This window comes from Ipomoea triloba, chromosome 3 (assembly GCF_003576645.1).
Source record: "Ipomoea triloba cultivar NCNSP0323 chromosome 3, ASM357664v1".
Taxonomy (NCBI): Eukaryota; Viridiplantae; Streptophyta; class Magnoliopsida; order Solanales; family Convolvulaceae; genus Ipomoea; species Ipomoea triloba.
In genome coordinates, this window is record NC_044918.1 from 2,415,104 (window position 1) to 2,441,643 (window position 26,540).

Below are 26,540 nucleotides of genomic sequence, written 5' to 3' on the forward strand. Positions count from 1 at the left end.
AGTCTCTCNTAACATATATTTTTTTTTATTTAATATTTTTTCAGCAATGGAATCTCGCCTTTTAATCCCCCAAATCACAACTGAGAAAAAACAATGGAGTTGTAAAGTTTGTGTTATTGAAAAGTTGAATACAAGAAAGTCAAAGAGCAAACCTGGAACCTTGTACAAGCCTATAACATTACAAGATGAAGCGGTTACTCATTTTTATTATTTCTGAACTTCAAAATTAATTCTATGTTGTTAAAATGATTGATTATATTTTCAAATAGTTTTTGACATTTTCTTTAAAATAATTATAGGGCAACAAAGTTCAAGGAATGACTTATCAAAATGATATTGAACTACTTGATGAAAGGCTCAAGTTATACTCCACATATATTGTCTCTAATGCATTAGTCTCTCATGCTAATCAATTTTTCAATGTCCCAGATGAGAGGTATAGATTTGTTTGGTCAATTAATAGGAAAACTCTAATACAAGCAGTCGACAATGACGACCAATTGGATTTACAACCTTCTTCTGACATGGATACAAAACCCTTTGGACAATTATATGATTACAAATCTAAAAGACAAGCAATAAGTGAGTTTATATTCTTTTCATACATTTTTTAATTTCTTTATACATTTATTCAAATTTAGAAAATATTGTGACAAACTAATTGAACTATATTTATAGATATCATTGGAGTCATGATTTCTAAACTACCAAGAGAATTTATTGTGACCAACAGGACAGGACAACAAAAAGCCAACGACTTTGTGATCGTTGATGAAGAGTATGTTTTTCAATTTATTTAACTCCAAAGTTTTTAAATTGTCCATTAGAATTTCAAAGGAAACATGATTAATTTTAAAGTTTATTTTATTTATTATTTTTAAATTATTTTCTTGCATTGTGTATCAACTAATAATAAAATATTATTGTCAACTAATCTTGCCATGATCTATTTATAAATTTTTATTGATGTCCTAGGCTTAAACCTATCATTTTCACAATGTGGGGCAATTTTACGGTTTGCCAAGGAGTTGAAATTGACAAAGAGCTCCAATCAGGAGATTATCCCGTTGTTCTTGGAAGAAGGATTACTGTCACCCCATATCAAGGTATGTATGCAAATTTAATTAATATTCATTTCGATAAGTTAATTATAAAAGAATGAGTATCAATAACATGATCAAGTATTAAATGTACTTGTTAGAAAGCCTAATTTTATACACCATAAACATTTTCATTATCAATTAATTGTAATTGATATATTTTTGTACCATTAACATTTTCCTTATCAAGTATATGTTTAACATGTTAAATAGGAATTTCCTTATCTACAAGAACGGACTCTGGTGTAGAAGTGAATCCGTTTGGTAAACGTGCTGATGCTCTTAAAGAATGGTAATCTAAATTCATTCTTTATCATTTAAATGTTCTATTTGTTACACTTGATAAATGATTATATGTTGTTGACAAGGCGAAGACTAATTCTTTAGTTATTGAAAGATTGATTGTTGAAAAAGCACATAACAATGCTGTAAGTGAAATGGCAAGCCCTCTTGATCAACAAATATCACCAATTTCAGATTTAAAGAAGTCATTTGATAAGGTTTCACACTAATGTCACATCCTTTAATTGTTCATTTTCTTTATAACTTGTTTTACTCACTTTTATTTTGCTATTTTTCTGCATGTATTAAAAAATCAAGTCAAAAGGAGTCTGGGTTAAATCAAAGATCACACTCATAGATAACGNAAAAAAAAAAAAAAAAAAAGGCAGTGAAATGAGTATACCAATCAACACATTCTTAATGTAATTTTCTTAATATTTTCATATTATACACATCTACTTTATTCCTCACTTCATGGGTTTGGTTGCATTAATGTAAACCATCATCAACCACGTCTTGTTACTCTCAAGTACATAATCCAGTTTCTTGTACCCATGTATTTAGAATATTGTATAATTTACAATTATTTAGAATATATAAGTTTTATAATATATATATATATATACACAATATATTATATAGATCAATAATTAATGTTGAATCCCTGATATTTCAAATTTGAAATCCGTAGCTAATTACCCGTCACTAATTACCCAGCACTGCAATTACCTTCTATGATAATTTTAATATATTTGACAAGACCATAACCTTCGACGTCAACCTATAGATGCATAAAGAGATAGAAATCAAAACCAATAATAGAACACTGAATTTTGCAGATATTTATCCAAAATGCAGCACAATGATAGATAATATAAAGCCCCAATCCACGGATTTAGCAATACTAAGCCTATTTGTGATACGAGTATTCCATGATTTGAGGAAAAGAAAAAAGATTGGTGCTGCACAAGATAGGGGGAATCAAGGTACCTCTAAGAGCGAGATTGAAGATGAGAACAGAGCGCCAAACGAACTTAGAACGACGCATCTCGGTGTAAAAAGGAGGAGCCTCCATCTTCTGCGATTCTCCTGCCATGTTGGACTGAAACACAATCACAGCGAACTCTTTGCTTGGACAAACTTGCTAATTGTCAGGTAACAGCAATCGATGACCTTTCAGCCGGCACCATTGGTGTGTTTGGTTCAAAAATTAGAATAAGGTCATCTAAAATGACTCTTTCTTTTTATTTTTAAATCGCCGATCTAACTTTTTCACGCCACTTTATAATCTTTTCTCTTAGGGTGTGTTTGGATAGCAGGAAAATAACTTCTGGAAAATATTTTCTGAAAAATAAGTTATCTTTTAGAAAATGAGATCATTTTCGGTATTTGGATGTACTACGAAAAACTGTCTTTCAGTGTTTAATTCATTTTCCGGAAAATGAATGGAAAATAAGTAGAAATGTATAATTATATATTTTTATTATTTTATTTAAAATATAAAAATATATAAACTAATAATATTTATTATAAATAAATTAAAAACTAAAAAAAAAAAAGAGGAGCAAAACCGAATTGCAAATGAACCCACTCCAGTGACGGACTGACGGTTGCCGGTTGCTGCTCCTCGACCCTTGCCTCTAGCCACTACTGAGTACTGAACATTTAATTTTTTATTTTTTAGTAATTTATATTTTCGCGAAACTTTTATGTATTTACTTGTTTTAACCAGGTTGTTTTCATTGCCCTGTGACCCTAACCGGCAAAGGACCACAAGGAGGTAAACCAGCTTAGACCCTAGCTGACCGGCTTAAACCTAGGAGTTTGAGGTTCAAACCTATGACCTCTCGCCGGTAGGTGGATCACTCTTACCACCTTGGCTGGTTAATCATGAATCTTAAATAATTTATGTAAGAGAGAGTGAGGTCTTCAAACTGACAAAATGATCTTATACATTTGATTACTTACAGCACTGGAGAAGTCTTATATACAGACCAAAAAGGAAGCAGAGGAGGAGGGAAAGTAACAACATATCAGAAACTAACAGNAAAAAAAAAAAAAAAAAAAGGCAGTGAAATGAGTATACCAATCAACACATTCTTAATGTAATTTTCTTAATATTTTCATATTATACACATCTACTTTATTCCTCACTTCATGGGTTTGGTTGCATTAATGTAAACCATCATCAACCACGTCTTGTTACTCTCAAGTACATAATCCAGTTTCTTGTACCCATGTATTTAGAATATTGTATAATTTACAATTATTTAGAATATATAAGTTTTATAATATATATATATATATACACAATATATTATATAGATCAATAATTAATGTTGAATCCCTGATATTTCAAATTTGAAATCCGTAGCTAATTACCCGTCACTAATTACCCAGCACTGCAATTACCTTCTATGATAATTTTAATATATTTGACAAGACCATAACCTTCGACGTCAACCTATAGATGCATAAAGAGATAGAAATCAAAACCAATAATAGAACACTGAATTTTGCAGATATTTATCCAAAATGCAGCACAATGATAGATAATATAAAGCCCCAATCCACGGATTTAGCAATACTAAGCCTATTTGTGATACGAGTATTCCATGATTTGAGGAAAAGAAAAAAGATTGGTGCTGCACAAGATAGGGGGAATCAAGGTACCTCTAAGAGCGAGATTGAAGATGAGAACAGAGCGCCAAACGAACTTAGAACGACGCATCTCGGTGTAAAAAGGAGGAGCCTCCATCTTCTGCGATTCTCCTGCCATGTTGGACTGAAACACAATCACAGCGAACTCTTTGCTTGGACAAACTTGCTAATTGTCAGGTAACAGCAATCGATGACCTTTCAGCCGGCACCATTGGTGTGTTTGGTTCAAAAATTAGAATAAGGTCATCTAAAATGACTCTTTCTTTTTATTTTTAAATCGCCGATCTAACTTTTTCACGCCACTTTATAATCTTTTCTCTTAGGGTGTGTTTGGATAGCAGGAAAATAACTTCTGGAAAATATTTTCTGAAAAATAAGTTATCTTTTAGAAAATGAGATCATTTTCGGTATTTGGATGTACTACGAAAAACTGTCTTTCAGTGTTTAATTCATTTTCCGGAAAATGAATGGAAAATAAGTAGAAATGTATAATTATATATTTTTATTATTTTATTTAAAATATAAAAATATATAAACTAATAATATTTATTATAAATAAATTAAAAACTAAAAAAAAAAAAGAGGAGCAAAACCGAATTGCAAATGAACCCACTCCAGTGACGGACTGACGGTTGCCGGTTGCTGCTCCTCGACCCTTGCCTCTAGCCACTACTGAGTACTGAACATTTAATTTTTTATTTTTTAGTAATTTATATTTTCGCGAAACTTTTATGTATTTACTTGTTTTAACCAGGTTGTTTTCATTGCCCTGTGACCCTAACCGGCAAAGGACCACAAGGAGGTAAACCAGCTTAGACCCTAGCTGACCGGCTTAAACCTAGGAGTTTGAGGTTCAAACCTATGACCTCTCGCCGGTAGGTGGATCACTCTTACCACCTTGGCTGGTTAATCATGAATCTTAAATAATTTATGTAAGAGAGAGTGAGGTCTTCAAACTGACAAAATGATCTTATACATTTGATTACTTACAGCACTGGAGAAGTCTTATATACAGACCAAAAAGGAAGCAGAGGAGGAGGGAAAGTAACAACATATCAGAAACTAACAGAAGTGAATTGGGATGATGCTAGCTGTTATTGATCGGTATCTCCTGAAAAATCTTGTTAATTATTGTTATGAATATGATTTCATTGATTTGGCTGAAAGTTGTTATTCTTAAATCTTGCTGAAACTTGTAAATTCTTATTGGATGTTATTGTGTTAGACTGTGAGGCGGGTGTTTGTGTTAATACTGTGAAGTTATTGAATCTTGAAAATATTATTAATTATAAAAATTAAATACATCTTTTTAATTGTAAAAAAAATACATCTTTTTAAAAAATATTTAAAATATATATTTTTTTAAATTTAATACGGGTTGACGGTTTTGCCCGTTTAGCCTGTTAGCTCGTAAACCACGGGTTGGATTGAGATTTTCCCAACCCGTATGAAAAACGTATTGCCCTGTCCTAACACAATTTTTGCCAACCCGTGATGGAAAAACCCATATGGGTCGGCCTGGATCGTATTGATAATTCCATTATGATCAATTGATAATACACAAGGTGACCATTTAGAATCTTTAACATTGGTAAAAGAACATTTTACCGGAAAATATGCAATACTATCTATTGAATTTGCAATGGAATTGATAAGGCTTTCTTGCTTGATTTTATATTTTTTAAAATGAACTTCTTTACAAAACATTTTGCGAATTAATGTAATCAATTTTACTTATACAAAGTACATTTTGATTGATCAAAAATATAAAAAATAACGCACTTCAATATGCTTTGGTTGGAGCTAAATTACGCAATATAGCAAGTATGAAGGGCAATGTACACCATTTCCATCCACAATTGATTATTAAACTAAAATTTTATCAAGAATGTGCAAGTAATTAATTAGTTTATCTGAAATCAATTTACTAAATGAATTGCAAAATGAAAGATACACAGTTTCAAAATGATTTTTTTATTGGATTGAAATGAACTAAGCCATAAGTAATATTAAGGCTCANTATTTTTAAATCGCCGATCTAACTTTTTCACGCCACTTTATAATCTTTTCTCTTAGGGTGTGTTTGGATAGCAGGAAAATAACTTCTGGAAAATATTTTCTGAAAAATAAGTTATCTTTTAGAAAATGAGATCATTTTCGGTATTTGGATGTACTACGAAAAACTGTCTTTCAGTGTTTAATTCATTTTCCGGAAAATGAATGGAAAATAAGTAGAAATGTATAATTATATATTTTTATTATTTTATTTAAAATATAAAAATATATAAACTAATAATATTTATTATAAATAAATTAAAAACTAAAAAAAAAAAAGAGGAGCAAAACCGAATTGCAAATGAACCCACTCCAGTGACGGACTGACGGTTGCCGGTTGCTGCTCCTCGACCCTTGCCTCTAGCCACTACTGAGTACTGAACATTTAATTTTTTATTTTTTAGTAATTTATATTTTCGCGAAACTTTTATGTATTTACTTGTTTTAACCAGGTTGTTTTCATTGCCCTGTGACCCTAACCGGCAAAGGACCACAAGGAGGTAAACCAGCTTAGACCCTAGCTGACCGGCTTAAACCTAGGAGTTTGAGGTTCAAACCTATGACCTCTCGCCGGTAGGTGGATCACTCTTACCACCTTGGCTGGTTAATCATGAATCTTAAATAATTTATGTAAGAGAGAGTGAGGTCTTCAAACTGACAAAATGATCTTATACATTTGATTACTTACAGCACTGGAGAAGTCTTATATACAGACCAAAAAGGAAGCAGAGGAGGAGGGAAAGTAACAACATATCAGAAACTAACAGAAGTGAATTGGGATGATGCTAGCTGTTATTGATCGGTATCTCCTGAAAAATCTTGTTAATTATTGTTATGAATATGATTTCATTGATTTGGCTGAAAGTTGTTATTCTTAAATCTTGCTGAAACTTGTAAATTCTTATTGGATGTTATTGTGTTAGACTGTGAGGCGGGTGTTTGTGTTAATACTGTGAAGTTATTGAATCTTGAAAATATTATTAATTATAAAAATTAAATACATCTTTTTAATTGTAAAAAAAATACATCTTTTTAAAAAATATTTAAAATATATATTTTTTTAAATTTAATACGGGTTGACGGTTTTGCCCGTTTAGCCTGTTAGCTCGTAAACCACGGGTTGGATTGAGATTTTCCCAACCCGTATGAAAAACGTATTGCCCTGTCCTAACACAATTTTTGCCAACCCGTGATGGAAAAACCCATATGGGTCGGCCTGGATCGTATTGATAATTCCATTATGATCAATTGATAATACACAAGGTGACCATTTAGAATCTTTAACATTGGTAAAAGAACATTTTACCGGAAAATATGCAATACTATCTATTGAATTTGCAATGGAATTGATAAGGCTTTCTTGCTTGATTTTATATTTTTTAAAATGAACTTCTTTACAAAACATTTTGCGAATTAATGTAATCAATTTTACTTATACAAAGTACATTTTGATTGATCAAAAATATAAAAAATAACGCACTTCAATATGCTTTGGTTGGAGCTAAATTACGCAATATAGCAAGTATGAAGGGCAATGTACACCATTTCCATCCACAATTGATTATTAAACTAAAATTTTATCAAGAATGTGCAAGTAATTAATTAGTTTATCTGAAATCAATTTACTAAATGAATTGCAAAATGAAAGATACACAGTTTCAAAATGATTTTTTTATTGGATTGAAATGAACTAAGCCATAAGTAATATTAATTTTTATTGGATTGAAATGAACTAAGCCATAAGTAATATTAAGGCTCATTGACATTAGAAATATTGTAAATTACTATCACCTAAGGCTCATTGACATTAGAAATATTGTAAATTACTATCACCTATTGTCACTTAGCTTAAAATATTGTTGTTGTTGTTGTTGTTGTTTGTCACTTAGCTTAAAATATTGTTGTTGTTGTTGTTGTTGTTGTTGTTATTATTATAGACAACATTTATTTATAAAAATCTAGAGAAACGATTCTACTAGCTAATTTTTATATTTTTACACTTAAATTTAATTCATATTACATAAAAATTTAATTTGATGAACAAAACTAAAATAAAATCAATAATCAAACAACCAACTATGGTAAAATTGAAAGTTGAAGATAAAATTTAGTAAATGTTAATATTGAAGAGATCATTCTATATTAAATTTTTAGTGACAATTTATAATTATGAATTTTGATCTCATTCTACAAAATTTTAAAATGAATTAATTAAAGAGTTAATTTCATTATGTAAATTGATAAAAAAAAAATTATACCACATTTGTATGTTACTTTGTTTATAAATGTTACTTTAAGGATTTTTAAATTGCAGGGGCGAATTTTAAGGGCTATACATTGTTGATTGAAATCACATTCGTATAGATATGTACATGAGCGAATTGAAGACAAAGGATGATAACTCCACCGACTAGGACTCGAGTGGACTAAGATTATTTTATAAAGATGCTCATCATTGGCGACATCTGTTAGTTTCCTTCTTCCAATAAAGTTTTCACACATTTGTACTTTCATTATCCCTTTAGTTATTCAGAGAATGACTTGTTAATGTATGGCATATGTTTTGCCCACAATGGTTAATTCATCGGTTGGGATATAATGTCAATTCTCATGGGCAGGTTTGCTTTGCAACATGCTTTTATCCTAATAATATTCTTACTGAACTCCAAGCAAAAGAAGGATTTTGAGTCTAAAATCTACATCTGTTGATATATTTTATAGGTAAACTTACCTTTAAACTAAAATCGTTTTTGAAATGTTGTTTTAACATGCAAAATTGATTTTTTTTTGACTACTATTGAACATGCAAAATTGATTAATAACTTCTTTTGCTTTTCCTTATATTTAGTGAGGTGAAAGACGATAATCTCCCGAGATCAGTGACCATACATAATCTTTGACATTGGTGAAAAGTCAGACAAAATAAATCAGGTTCTATTTTATTTCAAAGTTGATTTAATTGATATTTTCTTGTAGCTACAGTTTCTATCCATTATTGTTTATTAAACTNCACTTAGCTTAAAATATTGTTGTTGTTGTTGTTGTTGTTGTTGTTATTATTATAGACAACATTTATTTATAAAAATCTAGAGAAACGATTCTACTAGCTAATTTTTATATTTTTACACTTAAATTTAATTCATATTACATAAAAATTTAATTTGATGAACAAAACTAAAATAAAATCAATAATCAAACAACCAACTATGGTAAAATTGAAAGTTGAAGATAAAATTTAGTAAATGTTAATATTGAAGAGATCATTCTATATTAAATTTTTAGTGACAATTTATAATTATGAATTTTGATCTCATTCTACAAAATTTTAAAATGAATTAATTAAAGAGTTAATTTCATTATGTAAATTGATAAAAAAAAAATTATACCACATTTGTATGTTACTTTGTTTATAAATGTTACTTTAAGGATTTTTAAATTGCAGGGGCGAATTTTAAGGGCTATACATTGTTGATTGAAATCACATTCGTATAGATATGTACATGAGCGAATTGAAGACAAAGGATGATAACTCCACCGACTAGGACTCGAGTGGACTAAGATTATTTTATAAAGATGCTCATCATTGGCGACATCTGTTAGTTTCCTTCTTCCAATAAAGTTTTCACACATTTGTACTTTCATTATCCCTTTAGTTATTCAGAGAATGACTTGTTAATGTATGGCATATGTTTTGCCCACAATGGTTAATTCATCGGTTGGGATATAATGTCAATTCTCATGGGCAGGTTTGCTTTGCAACATGCTTTTATCCTAATAATATTCTTACTGAACTCCAAGCAAAAGAAGGATTTTGAGTCTAAAATCTACATCTGTTGATATATTTTATAGGTAAACTTACCTTTAAACTAAAATCGTTTTTGAAATGTTGTTTTAACATGCAAAATTGATTTTTTTTTGACTACTATTGAACATGCAAAATTGATTAATAACTTCTTTTGCTTTTCCTTATATTTAGTGAGGTGAAAGACGATAATCTCCCGAGATCAGTGACCATACATAATCTTTGACATTGGTGAAAAGTCAGACAAAATAAATCAGGTTCTATTTTATTTCAAAGTTGATTTAATTGATATTTTCTTGTAGCTATTTTATTTCAAAGTTGATTTAATTGATATTTTCTTGTAGCTACATTATTTCAAAGTTGATTTAATTGATATTTTCTTGTAGCTACAGTTTCTATCCATTATTGTTTATTATATTTTCTTGTAGCTACAGTTTCTATCCATTATTGTTTATTAAACTAGAGTATAGCTACAGTTTCTATCCATTATTGTTTATTAAACTAGAGTAGACTAGAATCTACTCATGAGTGTACAAGTAATTGGTTAGTTTATCTTAAATCAATTTTTAATTGTAAAATGAAATAGACGCACAGTTTTAAATCAATTTTTAATTGTAAAATGAAATAGACGCACAGTTTCAAAATGAATTTTTCTTGGAATGAAACGAACTAAGCAATGAGTAATATTTATGCTCATCGACTTTACAAATATTGTAGAATTAGTATGAACTCTTGTACGTTAGTTTACAAATATTGTAGAATTAGTATGAACTCTTGTACGTTAGTTCTTCTATAACCAACATATATATGATAGTATGAACATCAGTTGCTGAACTGACGTATACATGATAGTATAGACATCAATTGCATATAAATTAGATTCTTACGAAAAAACTCGACATCATTTATTTATTTATTAGTTATTTTTAAATACAATATAGGTTGATTCTAAGGTAGAACTAACACCAATTTGTATTATTATTTTTTATTAGAGTAATCTTAATTATCATTTGTTTTATTTGTCATTAATTTGGAATGCTCTTATATGATTTTTTTTAATACAAAATACACTAATATAGCAATACTCGTAAACAATTAAATACTTTCAAAAATCAGACAGATGTAAGCATATATTATACCACATAATAGATTACATTAACTTACAAGTGTATCTTACAAAACATTTGCCTTCTTTGTTTATGGTAGTCTTAATGTAAATACCAATATTAACTGTCATACATAGATTAAAAATTATCGATAATTTCTAATTATGTAATTTATTTCATCTCCTTTAGTAATGAATAATTGTGGCCCTTCTCAACCTACTATTGATCGAGCTGAGCGAAATAGAAAAGACAGAGAAAAGTATGCTCGAAATGTTGCTCAACGTGAGAGTAGAAATCTCAGGCGTAGACTTGCACTTGATGCCTCTGCTAAAGAAAAAGAAAAAAGGTTGTCAGATGCTCGTGGAGCGAATCATAGCAATGCAATTCCAGATACTTACAATATACTAAACTTTCACACTTACATTACCCATATTTCTTTTATATATTTTATAATTTTCATCTTATAGTAAACTAATTACTTTACACTTACTTTGCCAAATTAATTCACATATTTTTACCAAAATATATTAAAACTAAATTTATGCTACTCTGTATACAAATACGTACATATGCCTCCATGTTAAAAATCAAAATAAAATAAAAAATTATTCCAATTTTTTACACACTTAGTGAGAAATTCAAATGCCTCCCAACATAATCCATTTACATTGACTCCAATGAATGATTGTACTTATTGTGGGGCAAAACGCTTTCAATACGAACCACCGGGCTTCTGTTGTTCGCGTGGCCAAATTACGCTCATCTCAAATGAAATGCCTACAATTTTAAGGAATTTATTTGTTGGTCAACATTCTGTTGCAAAGCATTTTCAAGCATATGTTAGAACCTATAACAATACATTTGCATTTACTTCTTTGTAAATACAAAACTATGATAAAGACCTATGCAGAAGAAATAAAGGAATCTACACATTTAAAGTTCAAGGTCAGATGTATCACTTTGTGAATGATTTGTTACCAAATGGTTGTCCTCCTCGCAATTTGCAACTCTATTTCTTTGACACTGAACATGAACTTGAGAACAGACTTCAAGGTGCTGATAGGATGGACAGAGATATTGTTAGTGCACTTATTCAACTTATGTCAGTAAATCCATACGGTCAATTTTTCAGAAGTCTTAAAGATATTGCTCAGACTGACGAGTTCAGCATAATATTGCGTTCAGATATTTCAATGGATCAAAGAACTTACAACATGCCATCTGCTTCTCAAGTAGCTGCAATATGGATTGAAGATAATGGAGATGGACTTGATGGAAATAAAAACATTAGGGTACATGCACATAGTGGTAGGTCACAATATATTCAATACTACTATGGTTGTTATAACCCATTGCAATATCCACTTCTATTTCCGCATGGTGATATTGGTTGGCATGAAGGTATTCAGAGGGTTTCGTCTCGGGAACATGTTGGTACTACAGGATCAAGACAATCAGCCAACATTAATCCAAATAATATTAATTCAATTGACGGGTTGATTCAAGCTGAAGAATGTGTGTTTACTGAAGGAAGAAAAAGGGCATCTGTATCATGTAGAGAATATTATGCATATAAATTTCAAGTTCGGTTGGGGGACAAATCAATGTTGTTACACACCGGGAGACTATTGCAACAATTTATTGTTGATACATATATCAAGATTGAAACTCAAAGACTTGATTACTTTAGAAAAAAAAGCAACAAAGCCGTTCTGAAACTTATCAGGACTTGTGGATAGCGTAGAAACAGGCGCCACTGTGGGTGCTGATGTCGGTCGCAGGGTAATTTTGCCTGATTCTTTTATAGGAGGATCACGTGATATGCGAAGAAGGTACATGGATGCCATGTCACTTGTGCAACGATTTGGCAAGCCTGATCTGTTTATAACAGTCACATGTAATCCTAATTGGCTTGAGATTAAAGAACTTCTCAAATATGTTGATGAACCACAAAATAGGCCAGACCTTCTAGCTCGTGTTTTCCATGCTAGACTTGAAGAGCTAAAAAATGACATATTTAAGAGACACATTTTTGGAGAAGTCGCAGCATATGCATATGTGATTGAGTTTCAAAAAAGGGGACTTCCACATGCTCACTTTCTAATCATTTTGAAGAGCAAATTCAAAATTACAACTCCTGCTCATTGTGACAGATTCATATCTGCTGAGATTCCTAATAAAGAAACTGAACCCCACTTATACAATCTGGTCAAAAAGCATATGATTCATGGTCCGTGTGGTTCTCTAAATAATAATTGTCCTTGTATGCTTCACCACCAACAACAAGTTGCTCCATCTTGCAAAAATAAGTATCCTCGATCCTTTAACGATGAGACTACATTTGACGAAAACTCCTACCCTATATATCGTAGGATGGACACTTCAGCATATGTTGTGGTCAGAGGTCATCAGCTTGATAATAGGTGGGTTGTCCCTTATAATCCATATTTGTTGGCGAAATTTGATTGTCATATAAATGTTGAAGTATGTGCTGGGATCAGATGTGTGAAGTATATATATAAATATATATACAAGGGACACGACAGAATCAGCCTAAGTTTATATGCTGGTGCTGATGTTCATGAGTTTGATGGGATTAAAGAATACCAAAGTGCAAGATGGGTTTCACCACCTGAAGCGGCTTGGAGAATATATGCCTTCCCAATTTCCGAAATAAAGCCTGCAGTTGTGCACTTACAAGTTCATCTACAAAACTATCAGTACATTAATTTTCACGGCAATGACAGGTTGGTTAATATAGTTGAAGATGACTTCGCTTCTTGCACAATGTTAACACAATTTTTCTACATGAATCGTGTAGATGAAGTTGCAAAAAAATTAAACTTGCTTTATATTCAATTTCCGGAATATTTTGTGTGGAACAATCAAAAAAAATTGTGGACACAGAGAAAGAAGAAAGAAGTCATAGGTAGACTTGTGACAGTCAATCCAACTGAAGGAGAGCGTTACTATTTACGCTTATTACTGATGAATGTTAGGACACCCAAATCGTTTGACAACATAAAAACTGTCAATGGCAATCAAGCAGTAACTTTTCGTGAGGCAGCTGAAAATTTGGGTCTCTTATCTGGCGATCATATTGTCGAGAAGTGTCTAGATGAAGCAGTATTATACCAGATGCCATCAAGTTTTAGGAGATTATTTGCAACTCTTCTAATTTTTTGTGATATCTCAAACCCTCGCAACTTGTGGAATAAATTTAAGTCATACATGTGTGAAGATCTACTCAGGACAAGACTACACACTGATGATGAAGTCCAACTAATGGTGCTTCAATTAATTGCAAATGCAGTGGAAAAAATGGGGAAGAAAATTGATGACTTTAACTTGGTTGATAACAGGTTATCTATGTCAACCCAAGAAAAGGAGGATAGAGAAATTGCAGCTGAGTATAACATACAAGTAAGTGAATATGACTTGCTTTGTGTGGAAAAATTAAATGTTGAGCAACGCAACGCATTTGATACAATTATGGCAAGTATCATTTCAAACTCGGGTGGAGTTTATTTCATAGATGGTCCAGGTGGTACTGGTAAGACATTCCTATATAAATGCTTATTAGCTACTGTCAGGTCTAGAAAATGGATAGCACTTGCAACTACAAGTTCAGGAATTGCAGCATCAATTCTACCCGGTGGTCGTACAGCTCATTCTACGTTCAAAATACCAATTGATGGAGATGATAAGTATGTATGCAATATTGGAAAACGAACCGCAGAAGCTACCTTATTAAAAAAATGTAGACTGATTCTTTGGGATGAAGCTTCTATGGCTAACCGTCGGGCTATTGAAAGCGTTGATACAACGCTTAGAGATATTATGGACACCAATCAAATTTTTGGAGGAAAAGTAGTTGTTTTTGGAGGTGATTTTCGACAAACATTGCCGGTAATTAGATATGGAAAGAAAGAAGATTTCATTGAAGCGAGTTTGGTTAAATCACCCTTAATTTGGCCAACTATCCGACGATTAAAATTGGTCCAAAATATTCGTGCAAACGAGGATCCGGCTTTTTGTGAGTACTTGATGAATATTGGCAATGGAACTGAACAATTAGTTGGTCGAGACAAGATTAAGATTCCATCTTCATTCATTATTCCATGTACGAATGAGGATACCTCTCTTGATGCTTTATTCCAATCCGTATATCCTGACTTAACGTGTTTCGAGACTGATCCTTATTCATTAATGAGCAAAGCCATCTTAACACCTAAAAATGAGATTGCGGATGAAATTAATTCTATCTTAATAGATAGATTCCCGGGAGAAAGTAAGTGCTATGTTAGTTTTGATGATCCACTTGATTCGAAGCAAATGCATTGTAAAGATTATTTACACACTTTATCCCCAGCTGGCCTGCCTCCTCACAAGTTAATTCTGAAGAAAAATTGCCCTATAATTTTATTGAGAAATCTGAACCCATCTGAAGGATTGTGTAACGGGACAAGATTGGTTTGTGATTCGTTTGAAGATCATCTCATAAGTTGTTTGATTGTAGTTGGTGAATACAAAGGAAAGCATGTGTTCATTCCAAGAATTCCTCTAGAGCCATCAAAGGATGAAAATTGTCCAATACCATTTAAGAGGACACAATTTCCTATTAAAATCTGTTATGCCATGACCATTAACAAAGCTCAAGGGCAAACACTAGATTTCGTTGGAATTTACTTGAAAAAGCCGGTTTTTAGTCATGGACAATTATACGTTGCTATGTCTCGAGCAAAAAAGGCTGAATCTGTCAAGATGATTATATTCAGCGATGACGGTCAAAACAAACTCACCAATATCACAGACAATATTGTTTATCAAGAAATCCTCGAGTACATTTCTTAGAGCACAGTTACACGAAACAAAAATTAGCACCATGTCTCACGTTTATTGATGTAAGTTTTGTTTACTCTCTTATTTCAAATTTAAATAAACATACTTCTTAAATACAAATTATTTTCAATTGACAACTATTTATCTCACATGTGACACAGGTTTCCTGTATAACAATCTGTGCAAGATGTTGAATTGAGACAGTTGAATTCAAGTGTTATGTATATCTATACATGACAAATCCTCTATGGTTCAATACATTACTGTGATATATCATTCAAAACGAGAGCATGTAATTTCTAAATTCAATTTACTCTTTTTTATTGTTCTTAAACTTGAATTTGTTACAGTGGAATAAATACATCACAATTAAATTGAATTTGTTGTGTTAATTTAAAATACATACACAACAAGTATTTGGCACGAATTGTAACCCCTCAGTTATTCCGGCCAAGTTAGGGTTCGAAAATTTTTTTTTAGGCTATGACATTTATGAGAAGATCTCTTGGTACTTCAAAAGAATTTTTTTTTTTAGAATAAGTTATTAATGAGCTGCGATTTACGTACCGGTCACGAACCGAAAATTTTTAAGGATTTATATACAGTTCGAATTTTCCTAGAAAATGGATTATTAAGTATGATACGCTTAAGCCTGAACTTTCTATGTAGTTCAAGAGAAATTTAAACGGACTGTAAGAGTGAAATTGTTACGGACCTTCGTACCTATATTTCGCGAGATACCGAAAAATTTCCGATTTTAGTGGTTAGTGACGAGATTATTTTTAGAATAATTTTGGTGTTAGAATTTTCCCGAATTAAGTTATAATCCTCCGCACCTTTATCTGATTTAATCCCAAACTGGCAAAATAAATTCTACTCTTCAAGATCTACCATGGGGAGTTGACAAGTGGCACCCTTATTACCACATGGTAATTAATTAATGGATTGTCATAAGAAGTATGGGATGATCATACTTGTTACCTTAAGCTTCAAGCTAACTTCCCATCACTCTCTCTCTCATCTCCCATTTTCGAAAATTAGAAGGGAAAAGAAGAGGAAGAAAATCTCATTCTTCTTCATTGTGATCCAAGAACTCCATAGCTTTTCTTCAACACAAGTGCTCCATAATAGGTGAGAACTTTGGTTTTGTTCGGTTAATATGACTAGAATCCTTTCTAGAACTTAAGTTTAAACTAAGGATTCATGAAAATGTTGTTATCATGGTGATTTTGTTTAGGATCTTTGGTGAAAAGTTTGGAGGAGAAGATCACCAACTTTCTACGGTTTTAAAATCTACTTGGGAGGTAAGGAATCCCTTAAGTTGGTTCAATCACTTGAAGGTGAACAAATGCTAGTAAATTATGTGACTAGGAATTTTTATGTGAAAAATGTGTGTTAAGTTATGGATCTACAAGTTGGCTCAAGAGGCTACCCTTTAAATTTTTGGTAATTTTTGTATGTATGTTCATGGCTAATTTATGCATGTATATGTTGTGTTTACGTTCATATAGGCTTATACTTGTGAAAATAGTGGAAAAACGGGGCGTTACAACCCAGTTTTTGCTGCCCGAAGTTGGCAGAATCGGATGGACGCAGCCTTGGACGCGCGTCCGCCGCGCATCCATCGGCGCCCAGAATTTCGGCGTCGCGGCCGAAAGGCCGGACGCAACCACGAACGCGCGTCCGCTGTGCGTCCGTGGGTGTCTGAAGCTACGGCGTCACGGCCGAAAGGCCAGACGCAACCACGGACGCGCGTCCGTGGCGCCCAGAATTTCGGCGCTAATGCCGAACGAGCGGACACGGCCACGACGTACGCGTCCGCCGTGCATTCGTCGCTGCGGGCAACCGCGAGCCCGCGCGACGCGGATCCGTTTTCGACCGAACTTTCCCCCGATGTTCTTGCTCCCGAATGTTATGATGTTTGGAAGGCCTACGGGCAACCGAGTCAATTTTTGAAAGCTCAAATATTATTTTGTAATTTATGTTCACTAATTCGGGGAAAATTTGTGTTTTAAGAAACAAGTGTGACCCTTGTCACTTGGAATTTCATGGTGAAAAGTCTTTGACAATATGTGTATTTTGGAAACATATTTGGATGGGAATAATTGTTTTGAGTCATCATGTGAAAAATACTAATTAAACTCAAGGAAAGAATGAATGTTTTGAAAACCTTAGTTTCTGGATAATGTTGTTGAGATGTTTAACTTTACGGGAGGCCTGGGGAGCCGTGGCCCGGAAGTTATTGAGATGTTTAACTTTGCGGGAGGCTTGTGAGCCGTGGCCCCAAAGTTATTGAGATGTTTGACTTTATGGGAGGCCTGCGAGAGCCGTGGCCCGGAAGTTATTGAGATGTTTGACTTTGCGGGAGGCTTGTGAGCCGTGGCCCCAAAGTTATTGAGATGTTTGACTTTACGGGAGGCCTGCGGGAGCCGTTTATTGAGATGTTTGACTTTACGGGAGGCCTGCGGGAGCCGTGGCCTGAGATGTTTGACTTTACGGGAGGCCTGCGGGAGCCGTGGCCGGGAAGTTATTGAGATGTTTGACTTTGCGGGAGGCTTGTGAGCCGTGGCCCCAAAGTTATTGAGATGTTTGACTTTACGGGAGGCCTGCGGGAGCCGTGGCCCGGAAGTTATTGAGATGTTTGACTTTGCGGGAGGCTTGTGAGCCGTGGCCCCAAAGTTATTGAGATGTTTGACTTTGCGGGAGGCTTGTGAGCCGGGGCCCCAAAGTTATTGAGATGTTTGACTTCGCGGGAGGCTTGTGAGCCGTAGCCCCGAAGTTATTGAGATGTTTAACCTGCGGGAGGCATGAGTGCCGCGGCCCGAGGTTCTTGAAAATATTCCAAGATTACCATACACTTATCCAGGGGGAAACTAAGTGAATTTTACTAACTATGAAAACATAGTTACTCCGTAACTATGTCGAAGAATAAAATGCTACGAGTCTTGGACAATAAAGTGTGTGTGTTGTGAACTCTCTATTTTCGGAACTAAATGATGGAATTCTTGGAAATGAAAGTATTATATGATGATGTCACTCATATACTATTCTATACTTTCTTTTGTTGATAACCTGTTTGCAGGTAGATTGCAACTTATGGGTAAAGCTTACAGTTTTTCTAAGTATTATGTTTCTTTTGAAACCTTTGTTTACTTTTGAGTGACAATGGATTTCCTTACTTAGCCGTCGTGCTAACTACACTTCATTGTGTCCTTTGTCAGATGGAATCTAGTGTGCGCTCATGCAGCCCCGCGGACTCCGATCCGTCGGAGTTTGAGTTCCCCGTCCTAGATTACGATGTTTACATGCAGTTTTTGTCTGATGATGACCCGTACGCCCCTGGCTACGCTCCAGATCCTCCAGTGCTGACTTGTACTCCCGACCCTGTGCCCACTTCTGTCTCACCAGCGGTACCGGTTTGGTCACCTGTCCCTGTTGAACCGTTGTGCCCTTTAGACGTCATCCAGGCTAGCTATGGGTTCTACCCCATAGAGGTTTTACCCGATAGTGATCCCCTCGAGTTTGTTGTTCGCTATCCTTACCCGTGGGACCCGAGTCCCCCGGAGTATCATGACGAGTGGATGATGTATATCAATACTTGCAACTTTCTGGACCACATCACCTGGTTCGAGGGTGAGTGGCACCTCGTTTGGGGCACCTACACTGGCCCGGTGTACCACTCGTTAGACTAGGTAGTGTCTAGGGTGGGAAGTCAAGTCTGACCTTTTGTGTACATATCTTTTGTAGCCATGCTTGTGCTAAGATGGCTAGTGGGGTCGGGTCTATCTCAAACTCCCTCGGTGGACTGTAACTAAACTTTGGTACTTGTTAGTAGCTAGCTTAGCTACTCTTTTGTTGATATTATGAAGCTATATATCAAGTTATGATGATCATGATGATATAATACAGTTCCTTATCTTTAGCCTGTGCATCTAGAATGAATCCTATCTGTATGTATGTGATTGGGTTTAGTCTAGGTGTGGCGGTAACTACTCCGGCTGTTCGGTACAGCCAAGTACGGGGTGTTACACGAATATCTATGAAACATTGACAACTAAAAATAAAATAAAAAGAAAACGCATTATATCTATTTCAAAATAATTTACTAAATAAGTTGAAAGATTGGGCACAAGTCTTTGCGCAAACTAGTATCACTGATATAGTGAAATGATATATCAAATTCCAGATATGGCAATCACGAAAAATTGAATATAAATATTGGTGGCAAAAAATTTCGACTAATAAAAAATCATAGACCAATAAGTGATGCATATGTTTCATAGATTTTTGTTACGGAATTGAAAGATGATAAATAAAATATTATTTTTGATAATTTATTACGCTTTTGAGTTTATCAAAAAGTTGATTTTTTTTTTATTTTAAAAGTAGGTTGTAATTATAGGTAGAAGTGTAGATAGGTAGACTTAGTTAACACAAAATTCACTTGCTTGGTTACATTTAATTCCATACATGTCTTCCTCTTACTAGCTAATTCACAATATGCAACTATGCAAGTTGATAATGTGTTAGGTTTATTGAATTGGGTATTATTTCTTTTAATTAACTGAAAAAAAATTAACATGAAAAATTAACATAAAAAGATTAACTGAAAAGTTAGAAAATTAAATGTGAAATTATGATTCGGGTTTTTTTTTTTAATAAATTTATTTTTTATTTACTTTAAAAAAAATAAGTGAGACATTTTTTTTTTTAAAATACAATCTTTTGTTTATGTCAGTGCCAACTAAGATTAGAACTCATATATTTAACTAGTATAACCAGTAGGTCGGGTTACTAGCTAATGGATCCAAATGCATCAAAATGACTAGTTAAGATGTTTTTTTTTTTTTTTTTTTTTTTAAATAGGGGTCTAATTGTTATGTTAATTAAAAGAAATAATAGCCAATCCAATAGACCTAACACATTATCAACTTGCATTGTTGCATTGTCAATTTGTGAATTGTGAGTTAGCTAGTAAGAGAAGGAAAATACCACTTCTACTTCCAAATTATACTTCTAACTTTTACTTCCTCTCACAAAATGTTACGTTGACATTTTCCTTGGACCCACATAATGAAAATAACTAATAATTCATTGTCACGTCAATGAATAAAAGTAAGGAGTAGAAATAGAGAGTACATGCAGTATAACTCTAAAAGACATGTATAGAATCAAATTTAACCAACACAAGTGAATTTTGTGTTAGCTATGTCTATTTATACTTCTACGTATAATTACAAACTAGTTGTTTTGAAAAATCAACTTTTTTAATAAACTCAAATGCGAAATAAATTATCAAAAATATTTTCTTTTATCATTATTTTTCTACTCCATAGCAAAAATTTATGAAACATGTGCATCACATAAATAAAATAAAAGTTAACAATAACTTTAAAACTTTTAACTGGTGCGATTATCATTTCTATATATAAAAATAAAAATTATTTTAGTCATTCATTTATATTTAGAGTTAAGCGGCATTTAATTTTGACCAATTTTCAATTAATGAAAGCAAATTTTCAAAACTTAAAATTGATTAATCGATAAGTCATAATCAACGCAGCAACCTCAACAGAGTGTTAAGGTAGAATACTATTTTTGAGTGATTAATGAACTATTTCAGTGCTATGCTGCTAAAAGAATGATGTGAAGTTTTAATAGATTATATATTTTCAACGAAATCATTTTGCATCAACTGTCGCTTTGGCCGAGTGGCTAAGTACATGGGGTTTCCCCGCGAGAGTTCGAATCTCTCAGGCGACGTTGAGTTCATTAAATGCGGTTTAATCAGTTTTGCATCTGGGTTTTTCTTACTTATTCTATCAAAATTAATTCTTCATTGAAAAAGAAAAATCCTCATTATATATATGAACAAAAAATCACAATAAGAGATGATCACTTCTTCATTGCATACATACAAATTAAAGGAAGAAAATTTTATTTTGATGAGTAATCACAACACACAATATATATATTGACAACAAATTAAATTGTGTAATATGAAGTGCCAAAACAAAGTACACTCATGAACATATACTACATTAACATATACTACATTGTAACAGGTTCACTCAAATACAGAAATATAACAATAATGCAGGGTACAAGTGAAAATCGATCAGCTCAACAAGATATATAAGGGGAGCATACAAGTAGATGGACTAGTTAGATGGGGGTGGTGAGAGGGTAGGAATGGTGGGAATTGAAGGGATTGTAGTCGGAATATTAGCGGCCGCCGGCAAAGGAGGCAGACTCAGCTTGGGAGCTGAAGGCAATGTGGGGAGAGGCAAAGATGGCAAAGGTGGCAATGTAGTGCTCACCTTTGGCTTTGGAGCTGAAGGCAAAGTGGGAAGGGGTGTGTTTGGCAAAGATGGCAGTCCTGTGGCTGTTGGCAATTGCGGCAGAGATAATGGGATTGGCGGCGCCGGAATCTGCAACAGGCGGCGAGCCCCGACGACGGTGGTGCCGATGCTAGAAAGGGACAATAATGTTATGATCGATGAAAGGGCAACAACATTGCTCGGAGCTGCATCCATGATTGTTGTTTTCTTAGTTGGTTTAGGCTTCAGAGAGAGAATGAATATATGTTGTATAGTGTGAATTGGAAGGAAGGAAGGGAGAATGATATGAAATGATAATGTTGATTTGTGAGTGGTATATATAGTGGATATTTTGATTATAAAAAGATGAAGATCAGAGTTGGGTGGGATCATAAGATATTGCGAAAAGCGTGGAGGATTAAAGTTGTGTTGTCAGTTCACCGGCCTTAAAATGGACTGGACTTTCACTCTTAAGATCCAAAACATGTACACCATGACTGTTAATGTTAGTTCAACAGAATTGCCACGTTTTACCTAATTGAATTATTACTATATGCTTGTTTTGTGATTTTTGTGCAGTCCACGGCTTGTCAACGCTACTATTAAAATTACAAGTATAAAATATAGAGAAAATATGAAGAACTAAATATGTTTATTAATACATTTTGCTTGTTCTTTTTTAATATATTCATTTATAGAATGTACCACGCCGAGAGTATAAAAAAAATGACCTAATAATTATAATTTATTAATGAAAATTAATATAATAGTTACTATAAATAAAAATTAGACAATCATATTAATAATTAATTATTGAGGTAAATATAATTTATTTTGTATCAATATTATTAGAGCATCCACACCAATGTGTTTTTTGATGATTTTTGGAATAGTAAATGGTGATGTGAAAGAAAGAGAATAAGGAGAGAGAATGAATTTTGATTTCTTGCAAAAATGGTTTTTGAAACAATGCAATGCATCATAGAAACATCATTTGTTGTGTGCGTTTCGTGCACAACAAGCGCTCATGCTCCCCGTAGCGCTTTAATAGTCCTAGATTTTTTTTTTCCTTCTTCTTTCCCTGTTTTTGTCAGATCTAATTTTTTTTCTTATTATTTTTCTTCCTCCATAATCTCTCTCCTATGTGTATGTTAAAAATCGTGTAATCAACCTAATTGATATTGATGCTCTTATACCTAAATTATAAAAATACGTATATAGATAACCATAAAATTACTATAACAACTACATGAAAGAAGGGGGTGAGAATTACCATAAATAATTATTAGACAATTATATTAACATTTACTCTGTAATTTTAAGAATAAGGATCAAATAAGCCATAAAATTGCATACGATAATGCAATTAGGCCACTAAACTTTAAAAACTACAATTTTTTTTGATAATAATAATAAACCTTCGTTAAATATTAGAAACAAGTACAACAAGGTTCAATGGAATGTAAAGTCATCCCATACAATCTGACATAGAACTAAATTTTCTAGCTAAGCTAATAAAATGTTTTGGATTCGCAAACTGTGTTACAAGAGAGTTTTGATCCTTATAGGACCTTAAAACTTTTGTCAACTGATTGATGGCCTTGCAGAATGTGTACAAGTTGACCTCTGGATGGAACAACTTGCAAACCCCTGAGTCTTTTTCTTCTTATTGAAGCCCATTGACATTTTTCCCAACTGAAGGTACGTATCCAGCCTTGTGTTTTTGACTGGATCATCAGTGGGTATCCTCCCAATTGAACTGATGTTCATGAGAGACATTCCATTGTCATCTACTTTGATCAGGATGAGTATCACACTAGCCATGACCATATGTATCTTTGAAGCACTCCAAAAAACGAACCTCGTAAAATAACGAGAAGGAAATTATAAACTGCAATAAATGCAGAGGGAGACAAAACAACAACGATTATTAGAAGACAATAAAAGGGTAAAAGACAAAGAAGTTAAGAGCTCGAGACGCACGGGTCTCAAGGCTATCAACCTATTACCTTACCCCCTATTTTACTATATATATATATATATATATATATATATATATATATATATATAATTATTTTAAAGATGGAAGATGGTTAGGGAGGAGACGGCAGTGGTGGTGGTGAGGTACAGCGGTGGCGGCGGTGGGATGGCGGTGTGGTGGCCGTTGGTGGAAGAGGCGCCGTGGTGGTGGGAAGAGAGGTGTGGCGGTGGTGGAAGTGGACGGCTAGCCGGAGGAGAGAAAAAAAGAAAACGTCGGAGGGAAGGAAGGGAGAAGAAGGTGGTGGCAGTGGTGGGTGAAGAAGGAGAAGAAGAAGAAAAAAAAAGGGAGGAGAAGAAGAAAGGAAAGGAAGATGGTGGGAAGAGAGCAAGATGCCGCCTCCGCTATCCTGCAAAGGAGGCGGCTACCGCCGGAAGGGAAGAAGAAGACCGGAAAAGTTAGAGAGAAGGAGGAGAAAAATTAACATACGGGTACAGTTGAATCTCTAAACTAACCCATTTAATGCAATTCTTCCAACTTGTAAGTTTTTCTAATTTCTAAAATGTCACCTCAAATTTAAATATTTTTTAAAAAACTTTGTAGTTGTTTTATTATTGATATTGTAGTATTATGTAGTTGAATGTTAACTCTCTTTTGTCCAACCGTGACGGTAACAACCATTTGTTTCAAATTTTATTTTGCTTCCGCATCTGGACTCTATTTTTAAATAAATAAATGTTTTTTTTTATTAAATATTCCGATTTCCTAAAAATGGAGGTGATATAGGATAGCCCCTCATTGGGAGCATTGACAGCCCACATTCATCTAATGATGCACTAAAACCTTAATTTTAAAATAACATATATGAAATTTTAATATCTGATATCCGAGCCAAAATTATATCACGATATAAGATAATTAAAAATATCTGAACCAATAATCTATTGAGTTCATTCAAAATCGAAAACTTTGTGTAGAGTTCAAGTTTTAATTTTGATAATGTAAATAATGTCTAACTTTAAGTATAAGTAAATAAGTAAATACGAGTAGACAAGATATGTGATAAGTAAAAGAAAATGATAATTAATGTAATCATAATAATAATAATAATAAATAAGGATGAAATTAAGTAGATGATGATGAAAATGTAGTTATAGTGATATATAGCCAAATAGATAATATATAATTCTACTTTTCATTTAGAAAATAACTTTTAAAAGTAGATTTATTTTTCAAAATAAAAAACTGTGTTAAAACATATTTTCTGTTTTTTATTCTCTAATTTCTAATTTTCTGAAAAATAGAAATCTAAAATATTGAAGAAAATTTTCAATTTTTCAAAAAACTAAGAAAAATTCTCTAGTTATTACACGGTCCCAATCGTCCTGATACGGTCGATGATACGTAAAAAGTGAGATGGACTTGAAGTCCATGATTGTCTGTATACAACTGGACACAAGTACAAAACCAGATCTTGAAGTGGGATTTAGTGTGATAGACTGATAGTATATGAAGGAAATAAGGAAAATCATATATGTACTAAGAGAAAGTGAAACTCTCACATATATCTTGATTTTATTGGAAGAAGATGAAAAGAAAGTAATAAAAACTATAATCCACATGTTTTTAAATGAATCAAAGATTGACATATAAGCAAAGAATATAAAATAGAGTAGAATATGAGAGTACATATAATATTATTCAAGAAATAATAAAAGAAAAATCTTACTTGTATTCAGTAAATTTTACTCTCAATTTTTTAACTTGAAAATATCATATTCATATTTATCATATTAAAAAATAGAATTAATGGAGTCATAATGAAAATGGTGAAAGAAAGAGGTGAGGCCTGAGAGACAACATTAGATAAAAGGACAAATGGCAGACACAAGTCTATTCATTACACACGCAGCTAAACTATGTCTATGTTTCAGAAGCTATCAAACCTCTGCCACTTCAAACCTACCCCAAATACGAAGTATATATTTAATATTTTAGTCCGAAAGATAATTACTCATATCATTTTACTACCTTGCTTCTTTTTTTTTTTTGAAAAATTTTACTACCTTGCTAAATATTGCATTCAACTATATCTAGTAGATGGGTTATAGTTTGTACTCAAAAAAAAAAAAAAAAAAAGTTATAGTTTCAACTTTCAAGCTTTGGAGGCAACTCCCACCTAGAAACTAATTATAAGTATCGCTTCTTATCAAGTACGTACTAGCGACTAGATTGCTATTTTGGAGGCACTTCCTTAATTTTCTTAAAGCTAGAAAAAAAAATAGTTATTTGCTGTTGTACTTGATTGCATACTACAATGGTTGAATCTCAACCATGAGGGCCTATGTTTTATTCTTTCCAGGGCTGATTATAGGAGTAAATCATAAGATATAT

General features: G+C 33.0%; 2 protein-coding genes and 1 long non-coding RNA gene across 7 annotated transcripts; all 3 read left to right on the plus strand.

Moving 5' to 3' along the window:
- Nucleotides 1-23: 23 nt before the first annotated feature.
- LOC116013678 lies at nucleotides 24-1,750 on the plus strand. 5 transcript variants are annotated; one of them, XR_004097271.1, is made up of 7 exons: nucleotides 24-193; nucleotides 300-582; nucleotides 679-778; nucleotides 976-1,106; nucleotides 1,314-1,392; nucleotides 1,469-1,600; nucleotides 1,701-1,746. XR_004097271.1 is itself a non-coding variant. In XM_031253565.1 (6 exons), exons 1-6 carry the CDS (start codon nucleotides 47-49, stop codon nucleotides 1,738-1,740), a joined length of 780 nt encoding a protein of 259 aa, XP_031109425.1. In that variant the 5' UTR covers nucleotides 24-46; the 3' UTR covers nucleotides 1,741-1,750. The 5 variants fall into 5 exon arrangements, 2 of the variants coding, with proteins under 2 accessions (XP_031109425.1, XP_031109426.1); XR_004097272.1 differs by having other exon boundaries at nucleotides 1,488-1,600; XR_004097273.1 differs by having other exon boundaries at nucleotides 1,498-1,600.
- Nucleotides 1,751-10,108: 8,358 nt separating this feature from the next.
- Nucleotides 10,109-11,258, plus strand: LOC116012561. Its single transcript, XR_004097153.1, has 2 exons — nucleotides 10,109-10,157; nucleotides 11,196-11,258. It is a non-coding gene; the product is annotated as an uncharacterized LOC116012561 (long non-coding RNA).
- Nucleotides 11,259-11,956: 698 nt separating this feature from the next.
- LOC116012142 lies at nucleotides 11,957-15,860 on the plus strand. Its single transcript, XM_031251620.1, has 2 exons — nucleotides 11,957-12,407; nucleotides 12,733-15,860. Exons 1-2 carry the CDS (start codon nucleotides 11,957-11,959, stop codon nucleotides 15,858-15,860), a joined length of 3,579 nt encoding a protein of 1,192 aa, XP_031107480.1.
- The last annotated feature ends 10,680 nt before the right edge of the window (nucleotides 15,861-26,540 follow it).